Raw genomic sequence first — 10,796 nt, forward strand, 5'->3', positions numbered from 1 at the left:
GGAGAGGAGAGGAGAGGAGAGGAGAGGAGAGGAGAGGAGAGGGGGGAGATGGCATTTTCCAGCATATAGGGATAGAGTAAAAGCTTAATGGGTTCTGTTCATAATGCCAGAAAGAAATGCAATTGTATTTATTTTTCATTTCAAATGCAAATATCAGTCTGGGATGAGACTCAAGAGACATGTTTGAGATTCAGTGATCTGTGGGTCATCTGGAGAGGTAACCAGAAGGACAGGCACTCGTACTTCCTTACTCCTATATCTCAAACTCATTGTCATCATTATGAGGATTTTTCCTGAGTCTGGAAGAGTCAAACATGCACATTTAATGTTCAGCTATACTTAGAAATCTATCCCAGTGAAGTAACAAGAAGACTTACTTATCACAAACTGTATTATGTTCACCTCTTACGAGCATTTTGTCTCACAGGAAACCAATTCTGCTCTTAAAGATTAATAAGAGTATCTACAAATGTTAGGAGTTCATTATTTGTACCAGAAGACTTTCAAATGTGCCAAAAATAAGAGAAAGACAGTTGGGTTTTCTAATTGATAACTTCTCCCAGAGAGGTTAACTTGTTCTCTCAGATATGTTTCCCAGTCATAACCTGACGCGATGTAAAGGGTCTGTACCATAGAGTCAAAGGCCCTGGGTCCACATTTCCTCATGAAGGCAATAGAGGCATCTTTTCAGAGCGTGTGTCCCCATCTATTTGAATTCTGAATCACTGCAACGTCAAGTGGAATGATGGACATGACAATATAGAAAGCAACAGCTGATGGCAACATTTAGCAACTGCAGCCTGTCACTAGGACAGATCATTGCTTCTTCTCTGAAAAATGGAGGCATATTCATGTTCTCAAAATAGTTGAGTCTTAGCTCTATATCAGCGAGAATCTCTCTCTATCCTGAGTGACAAGATTCTTGCCTCAAGCTTACTGGAACTTACCTTAGTATACCAACAACAAGGATCTGAAACTGTCTCTTGAGACCCAGTGGTAGGCTATGGTTCCTATTGATCCTGTGTTCACTAGTGTCCAGGGCCTCGTGTGGTCCCTTACCAAAATGCTAGTTGGATTTTGTGCCTTGGATCTAGTGGTTCAGAAGCAGCAGAATTAATTGGGTGCCACTTCTCACTTTAGTTCACAGGAAACTTCAACTTCCAGCAAGGGTACTCTGGCTCTCAGCTTTGGGGTATTTTATCTTTGACAATGTTAGCTTCCAGGCTATGAGGTGCCCTGTGAGGAGGGAACAAAAGCTGCCAACAGTTGCATGAGCGATCTTGGAGTAGAGTCTATTCTGGTCATGCCTTGGCAGGAGGGTATCTGGCCAACAGTCTGACAATAACCACATGATGGCCTCTACACTATAAAGGTCACTCAGCTAAGCTGTACCAGGGCCACTGGTCCACAGAAACTGTGATATAACTAGTGTTTCTTAGTGTGTTTTATTTAAGTTGTTAAATCTTGGATCTATGTGTTCTTCACTGTTGGACAGCTAATACAAAATTAAAAGGGAAGGGGGTGAAAAAAATTAAAAGGGAAATATTGCATGACTTTGTTATAGGTAGAACCACAAATGTGCCTGAAAATTCCTTGTAGTGCATCAGCCCTGTGTTCCCACCAACAGAGAGACGGGCTGGAGAATTAAGAGTGTGAAACCAGCCTGAGCTATATGGTGAGGCACTACCTGAAAAAAATGAGTAAATAATAATAATAAAGCAATAAGAAAAAGGAAAACTAATACCAAATAGTGACATTCAGGATAAGTATATAAGAACAATTGGAAGCATAGCTACAAACTGATCAGGAAAAAGGTTCTCATTTCTTTTTACAGTGCAAATTGTGAGTCAAAGTAAATATTTTCTTAAATCACAAAAATAAAACAAAAATTCTTGGAAATGCCACTGAGGGGAGGACAATGTTGAAATCATCAGAGTATGAAGCTAATGTTAAAAGTTGCAGTCATGAGCTCCCAAGGTCCAAACGAGGAGCAGGAGGGAGAACATGAGTAAGGAAGTCAGGACCACGAGGGGTGCACCCACCCACTGAGACAGTGGGGCTGATCTATTGGGAGCTCACCAAGGCCAGCTGGACTGTGACTGAAAAAGCATGGGATAAAACTGGACTCTCTGAACATGGCGGACCATGAGGGCTGATGAGAAGCCAAGGACAATGGCACTGGGTTTTGATCCTACTGCATGAACTGGCTTTGTGGGAGCCTAGTCTGTTTGGATGTTCACCTTCCTAGACATGGACGGAGGGGGGAGGACCTTGGACTTCCCACAGAGCAGGGAACCCTGACTGCTCTTAGGACTGGAGAGGGAGGGGAAGGAGTGGGGGAGGGGAACAGGAGTGGAAGGAGGGGGAGGGAAAAGGGAGAGGAGAGGAGGCGAAAATTTTTTCAATAATAATAATAAAAAACTTTGCAGTCATGATCTGCCACTTAATTGTTTGTAATTATTTATTGTTTTGTTGTTGTTTGATGGCTTTTTAAAAGAAGTGTGTCATCATTACAGAACCCAGAGTGGCCTCGAACTCATGATCCTCCTGTCACAACCTCATGAATTGCTGAGATGATAGATCTACACCAGCACACCCAGAAAATTTGTTCTTTTGTTTCCCCTGAGGTTCAGTATTCATAAACATCGTCAATATTGCTTTTTAAAAAAGGCATAATTTCATTCTATTTGTGTTTGTTCATATGAAATTAGATAATGTCACTGACTCTCTTATAAGAGCTTCTCCAGTTTGAGAGAGTAAAATGCTTACCTAGCGTGCTTGAGACCCCTGGTAGAATGTTTAGTACAGAGATAAAGGAGGGAGAGAAAGTGTTCTCTCTCTCTCTCTCTCTCTCTCTCTCTCTCTCTCTCTCTCTCTCTCTCTGTGTGTGTGTGTGTGTGTAAGTCAGAGAGAAAAACATCAGAGATTGGAAGGGACAGAGGTGTCAATAAATATCTTTGTTCATGTTTTCAGATGGTCCAGTACAACAACTGAGCATGGTGATGTGGCTGAACCAGTCATTCACAGATGACTTTATCCTCTTGGGCATCTTCTCCCACAGTCCAACTGATCTTCTTCTTTTCTCTGTGGTCATGCTGGTCTTCACAGTGGCGCTCTGTGGGAACGTTCTCCTCATCCTCCTCATCTACACTGACTCCCGACTTCATACTCCCATGTACTTCTTCCTCAGTCAGCTCTCCCTCATGGACCTCATGTTGGTCTGCACCAATGTACCAAAGATGGCAGCCAACTTCCTGTCTGGTAGGAAGTCCATCTCCTTTGTGGGTTGTATCATACAAATTGGACTTTTTGTCTCTCTTGTGGGGTCTGAGGGGCTCCTGTTGGGACTCATGGCTTATGATCGCTATGTGGCCATTAGCCACCCACTTCACTACCCTGTCCTCATGAATCAGAAGGTCTGTCTTCAGATTGTTGGGAGCTCTTGGGCCTTTGGTGTAGTAGATGGCCTGGTGCAGATGGTGGTGGTAATGACCTTCCCCTATTGCAACTTGAGGGAGGTGGACCACTTCTTCTGTGAGATGCTTTCCTTGTTGAAGCTGGCCTGTGCGGACACATCCCTATTTGAGAAGGTAGGATTTGCTTGCTGCATCTTCATGCTGCTCTTTCCTTTCTCCATCATTGTAGCCTCCTATGCTCGCATCCTAGGAACCGTGCTCCGTATGGCGTCTGTTCAGTCCCGAAGAAAGGCTCTAGCCACCTGTTCCTCCCATCTGACAGCTGTCTCCTTCTTCTACGGGGCAGCCATGTTCATCTACCTAAGGCCCAGGCGTTACCGGACCCCAAGCCAGGACAAGGAAGTTTCTATCTTCTATACAGTCCTTACGCCTATGCTCAACCCCCTCATTTACAGCTTGAGGAATCGGGATGTGTTGGGAGCACTGCAGAAAGGGCTGGACCACTGCAGGACTGGCAGCCAGCACTGAGCTCTGGAGCTGGGCTCTGTCACTTTGTGGCTGTGTGGTGACCAGTAAACAATCCCCTCTCTGTGAGATTTAGTTTAATCACTAACAATGAGGTGCATGACAACTGCTATCTTAGAAAAGACTTTATAAACCCTACACCATTACTAACTAACTGTGTGATAAATGGGGTTTCCCCTCCTTCTTTTGCAGAATTGTTTCTAAATATATGATAGAGAATGGAAGGCTTTGTTAACTCAAGCACTCAGTACCAGAACATTAAGATTGTATCACTTACCTGTTAAAGTTAGAATGTTCCCCTTCCCAGAAGACATAACCCTTCTTACTAAAGTTCACCATTCGTTCAGAGTTTATGTTCCAGGCACTGGACTACATGTGATCATGTAATTCTCTAATTACGAACTGTGCCTTGTACCTTATTTGTTTATGAAGATTTCACTGGCCTGTTATTTATATAATATAATATAGCCTCCCATGAGTGGCATCAATGAAAAATCTAGATGGCAGAAAAAACCTCTGGAGTTCTTTTTAGAGATGCCTCTTCTTTATACTGTGAAACCTTAGGAAGACTGTTTCAAGGAATAAAAACGGAACGTTTTGCTACTCAGGAGCAACAGGGTAAAGGCAGGTTTATTTTCATATTATTTATGTGGGACACAGCAGGTATATATGGGAGTAATGGATACATACAGCCCTATAGCAAAAATGCCACCATCTAGCATTTTTTGCTTATATTTGCTCTTGCCTTCTTTCCTTCGCTTGAGGCTCAATCTCAGTATGATGTAGAGAATCAACTGTCTTGGTGCTAGAGGACTCCTGTCCCATCCTTTTGACTGTTTAGAATAGCATGTTTCCCCACCAATAACACATAGCAAAATTTGAACTTTTCTTTGATGTCATTTGCTTTTCAATTATAAAATAATTGAAATAAAATAAAATTATAAAATAGGACTCACATCCACCTTGCTGGGCTGGGCATCAGTTGTTAGTCCACATTTGCAATAAAATAATATTTTCCTGGAAATCCAGTTATCTTATTGAAAGCAGAGAGCTAAGTGGGGGGTTCGAATTGAGTTCTGGAAGTTCTACTAAGTCACAGGAAAATGCTTGCTCAGTCTCAGGCTTTGGTTATGTATTAATAAGTACAATTTTAAAGGAGGGGGTTGGCTGAGGTGTAGCTCTTTGGTAGCATGTCTGCTTAGCATTTATGGGGTGCTGAACTCAATCCTAGCATTGGTGAGGGGGCAGAGATAGAGACAAAGAGAGGGAGAAAGAGAGTGGCAGAGAGAGACAGAGAGTTGCCATGGGGACTTGATACTAGACAGCCAACTAAGCTAACTTCTCAAAACAAACATTTTGTAGAGAACATGGTTATTTCACTAAACTTTGTAGGGGGCTTCCTTCCCCTGGAGCCCTAATTGTCAAAGGAAGCCCCCAAGGATTTGTGAATTTCCGCTGTGTAAGTGTGCACAACTTCAGCCAGAATTTCCACTGTGTAAGTGTGCAGAACTTTGCCCAGAATTTCCGCTGTGTAAGTGTGCAGAACTTTGCCCAGAATTTCTGCTGTGTAAGTGTGCACAAGTTCCGCCATTGGCCTGTTTCTGACACCTCCTAGGTGGTGCCCAATCCAGCAAACTAATTTGAGTGTTTATAGTAAAAAATGTCTTCCTGGTATCTCTCCTCATTCTTACCCCAACCACCTGCCTTGTCCAAAGTTTAATCAGATTCTCTTCTTCCAGGAGGTGCCCCTGATTAAAGATTTTGTGCATACTAAAATCTCCCTCATAGCTTGAATGTATCAAACCATGCATGCTATTTACCAACCAGAACCATCCATCCATAAGCACTGAGCCTGTAGAATTCACTCATCCCTTTTCCAGGAAGACAAGAATTCACTTTAACAAGTTTTATATCGCTGGCTGTGGTGGTACAGATTTCTAGGAGGCTGGGGCAAGAGAGTTGCTTGATTCTAGGGATTTTCAAGACTCGATCAATAAATAAAAACTTTAAATTTTGAAAAATTTTCTGCTATAAACTGGGTACGGTGGAAAATGACTGTCACCCTATAGCTCCTAGAGTGGAGGCAGGGAATTCAAATTTTTATTATCATCCTTAGTTACAAAGCAAGTTCAAGGCCAACCTGCAATGCATGAGACCCCAGCTCTTCCCTACCAAGAAAAGGAGAATTCAGTTGGGCTGAGGATGTAGTTCAGGCAATAAAATGCTTGCCTGCCTGCCTGCATGCATGCATGCATGCATGCCTGCTATACACATAGACCTGCATAGAGTGGTGCATGCCTGTAATCCCAGTACTTGAGAGGAGGAGACTGGATGATTGGAAGGTTGGCATAGCCTGGGATATTTGTCTCAGTTTAAAAATAAACAAGCAAATACTTTTAAAACAGTATTAAAGAATATTGTCCTAACCTTTATCTAAGTCATTACAGTAATCTGGGGTGTTCCTATTTTATCTGCTCCTTTATGGTGTATACTATGTATCTATGTGTCCACTGCATTGCCTGGACAAAGGCCAGTTTGTTGTTATCGTGTTTGCAGTAATGAGTATTAAACCCAGGACCTAGAAATGCTACACAAAGCTCTACATGAGTCTTGCTAAACCCAGGATCTGGATCTGCTAAACCCAGGATCTGGATCTGCTAAACCCAGGATCTGGATCTGCTATGCAGGGATCCACCACGAGCTCATACCCTTCATTCCAGACCAGGTTTTCAGTGGACAGAAATCTATGCATCAGCTTCTGGCCCCCAGACATTTGTGGACTTTTGGATCACAAGAAACTTGTGGTTTTTTTTTTCCAGGCACACAATTCAATTAACTGTACAGTGTTTCTTATAAAATAAAAGCCATTGAAATAAAAAAGACTCAGAAAGATGACCTCCATGTTTTCTTCTGTCTGAAAAATACAGATTTTCAAAAAATGTGTTGGGGGCGATTTGGAAAGAGGATGGAGACTAACAGAAAGAGGGTAGGGGAGAGATGCTCTCCGCTCTCATGAGACATCCCGCTTGGCCTTAGTAGTCACCACAAACACACACACAAACACACACACACACACACACACACACACACACACACACACACACACACAGTCTTTGCACTACAGCTGCTAGGCAACAGATCTACCTGATCCAAAGAGAGATTCAGTGCATGCCATTTATTATAGAAACAAATGGTTATTGTCTTTTTACGTGCTTGGGTATTTTGCCTGCTTGTAGGTATGTGCCTAAGAAAGGTGTCAGATCCCCTGGACTGTTTGTGTGCTTCCATGCGGATGCTGGCAACTGCACCCATGTCTTCCAGAAGAGCAGCCTGTGCTCTTAACTGCTGACCCATCTCCCTGACCCCGAAAACATGTTTTGTGTGTGCAAAAATGAACCTAGATTGCATACACCTAGGGGTCCTGATTCTTGTTTTCCTATGCTCTGATGAATATTCTTTTTCTCTGTGCTATTTCTTTGTAGCTTTCTAAGTTTGCAATAAGATACACTGATATTAGTTATGAAATTATTAGGCCACTTATTTTATTTTTATTTGCATATGTCCATTGCAAAGGTGGGTTTTCTAAGTTTGCTATCAGGCACACTGATATCAGTTATGAAATTATTAGACCACTTATTTTATTTTTATTTGCATATGTCCATGGCAAAGGTGGGTTTTGTCGCGACATTTGTGCACAGGCAGGAAGCTGTGCATGTTTGTTGTACTCCACTGAAACTAGGCTGGAAATTCGATGAGAGCAGGTGTTAAATCTGTCACATTCACATTTGTCCGGTGGTCCTGCCCTCCAATAAGCCTGGAGGAACAGAGGTTCTTGGGAAGCAGAGGTCAAAGGGTCAGACATGCACTTACATGTATGAGAAGATGGACTTACATATGGGACACATAATGTCAAAAACTTTAAGACTTTGACGATAAAGTTTATTGTCAAGTCTGGGGCACTTCTAATGTGCAAAACAATGGACCGTGAATAGAGGGCGGTGGCAGGAACAATGAACATAGACTCTGGAACTGTGTGTTATCATCTATGAAAAGCACGCCTCCTGACCAAAGGAAATAGCTCACGGGGTGTGTGATGAGTCTCAGGGCCCATGTTCCATCAGACATTTGTGGATGTGGATGCAGTGCAATCCCTCCCTCAGATTATAAATGCCCTGCGTGGTGTCCAGATTGGCACTTTGTTTGTTAGGTTTGAGTGTTGTTGGTAGCTCAAGCTGTCCAGGAACTTGCTATGTAGAGCAGGCTTGCTTGAAACTTAGGATCTTCCTACCTCAGTCCCCCATGTGTAGCTAGTACCTCTATTTGATCCCCATTACTATAGCAACCGTTCTCTGTATATCACTCGCAGCTCGCAGGTGTAGACTTGCCTGATGAGGCAGCCAAAGGTGTGGACTGTCATGCAGAGTGGGCTCAAGGGGGAAAGCCACTGTTGGAGTTCCTCTTACGTCCCTTCCCGAGGATGTGCCGAAACGGGGGCTGAGAGCAGATATAATATAAAGAAACTTTCCTACAGACTCCTATATTTTTGTGTTCTGGTTGGTCCCTGAGGACCTACCCTGACCAATTTCCTTACTGTGTCCCTATTGGCCCCAGTTCTTCTTTTGGGTCTCTTGTATCATCAGCTTGGGAGCTCCAGTTCCAGGAAATCCATTTATGGTTTTCACGAGAGCCATGAGTTCCACCTTCCTCACTTACACTCTGTGGTCAGCAGTGGTGTGGGCAGTGAGAGTCCCGTATGTAGCTCAGGTGATACAGAAACTTGTTATGGCGGGTGGCAGGACTCAGTGGGTAGATATGTAGAAGCTGATCTGGGCCGTTTCCACGCTGCTGTCTCCCTTCTCTCACACTTCCCTTTTTGTAGCTGGTGTGTTACAAGATATAGTATGGTATTTTCATACCTGTGTTTAATGTACAATGATAAGATCGTGACATTTTGCATACACAGCACCTCAGGAATTCCTCCTTTCCTTGATGTTCCCATCACTGCGAGAGGAGGCTTTTGTCTCTTTTAGCCCTGCAGTCTGAGGTAGGGCGTTTCCTACCTGAGCGACATGGGCGTTCCTGGATGAGGGGTTAGTGGAGAGTAAGAACGGAGACTGGATCAGACAGAGCAGCTATTTCTTGTCCCCTCTCACCTAGTAAGAGCGAGCACAGGAAAAGGACAATGAGATCATTTTAACCCTAGAACTCCCGTGACAGGATGTCTGTGCTGAGCTTGTTTTTCTGCAGGACACCCAACCACAGGTTAGTGACAGTTTTCCTGTCATGCCATTCCAACTTCACAGTTCCTACACCAGTGGTTGGTCCATTTTTCAGTTTCTATTTATGCAGCAGCCTATCCCCTTCCTCCTATTGTCTATCTCTCTCCAGTGTGGTGGTTACTGTCTTCTGCTGTTGTTGGGGGTAGTGGGGAAGTGAGTAATTTTCCGTTATTTCTTGTAACCCTCCACTTTGACCTAATTCTCCCCTTGTCTTTCCTTAATCATATTAACACTTGCCTGCCTTCTTTCTCTCTGTTTAGGAGACCAGCAGTAGTCCCTGAGTTGAAGAACTGTGTGCAGCAGGAAGGCACGGCACAAACTAAGGGAGGCTAAAGTGAAGATCCAGAAAAAGAACCGTTATGAGACAGAGAATAATTTTTCTCCAAAGATCAGTAGGAAATGAAGTGGCTTCTTACATGATCTTGTTCAAAGGAAGAAAACAAAACCACCACCTATACCCAGCCTGTAGAATTGAGACCTTTGAGCTGAGACACAGCTTCACGAGATTGTTTTGTATAATAGAAATATTACTTGTCCAAACGGTATTTGCTGAGAACATAACACAGGCACTGTTTTCAGAGCCTGGGGTATGCAAAAGAGGCATCAGGAAACACAAGTTCCAACTAGGAGACCAGAAGTCAGCGAAGCTCATCCAGCAAGAATAAAACATCCTGTGCACTGGCATTGTTTGCTGTGGGACACAAGGCAGAAAACAGAGCTAGATGGAAGAGGAATTCAACTCTAAATTGGGTGTGAGGGGCGGGTTCAGTAGGTGAAGGGGAGATGAGTTAGCAAGGCAGGATGTATCTGGGAAAAGCCCTCTGTGGGGATGTAACACTGGAGAGTAAAGGCCTTGAAGCTGGTGTCAGTTTGCAGGGTTGGGATAACAGGGGGTGGACAAGGAGACTGCATGGGAGGGAATTATGGGAGAACAGAAGAAAAGCAGTCTGGGAGGTGGTTGGGTGGGGGAAGTTTCTGATGAAAGCCTCTCATAGGGAAGCTTTTATTTTTACAGAGATAGATTCACCGTCAGTAGCCTGGGGTAGGGAACAGGCTATGCAATGATGGAGAAGTCAAAGAAGCAAGGAATTCCAGAGGGGCCGTATATGTATACCATAACTCAATACCTTTAATTTAGAAGCTAAGGCCAGTTAGGGAACATTGCCATCATGGAGAGTGGCAACACAAGTGCTAATGTCAGGGAGGAGGAAGCAGAGGTAAAGGAGTCAGGAATGGGTGTGTTTTGGGTCAGCAGATGTTTCTGATGATGGAATGAATGAATGAATGAATGAATGAATGAAGAGAGGTTAGTCCTTTAGAGTATGCCCAGTGGGGTAACCTGCAGCCAGACGGACCTGTCATTAACTGAGGTAGGAAGCAGAGTGGCATTGTTCTGTGGATGGCACTTTACCTAGGACGAGGTCACTGGTGTTTCAAGAGAGTAAAGTATTGTTTAAGAATTCAGCTGCTCACATTAGCTGTACCAGCTAAGAAAGCACATAACCACATGGGGGCAGCAGAGGGTCAAGAGTCCAGCCAGGATAGAGAGAAAGAGATCCAGCATGGAGCTTGTTTA

At 43.6% G+C, this 10,796-nt stretch overlaps 1 protein-coding gene across 1 annotated transcript; it reads left to right on the plus strand.

Annotated features, from left to right (window-relative positions):
- Positions 1-2,996: 2,996 nt before the first annotated feature.
- LOC101988612 (olfactory receptor 2V2) lies at positions 2,997-3,944 on the plus strand. Its single transcript, XM_005350185.2, has one exon. It carries the CDS (start codon positions 2,997-2,999, stop codon positions 3,942-3,944), a length of 948 nt encoding a protein of 315 aa, XP_005350242.2.
- The last annotated feature ends 6,852 nt before the right edge of the window (positions 3,945-10,796 follow it).

The sequence above is a fragment of the Microtus ochrogaster genome, chromosome 7, assembly GCF_000317375.1.
Source record: "Microtus ochrogaster isolate Prairie Vole_2 chromosome 7, MicOch1.0, whole genome shotgun sequence".
Lineage (NCBI taxonomy): Eukaryota > Metazoa > Chordata > Mammalia > Rodentia > Cricetidae > Microtus > Microtus ochrogaster.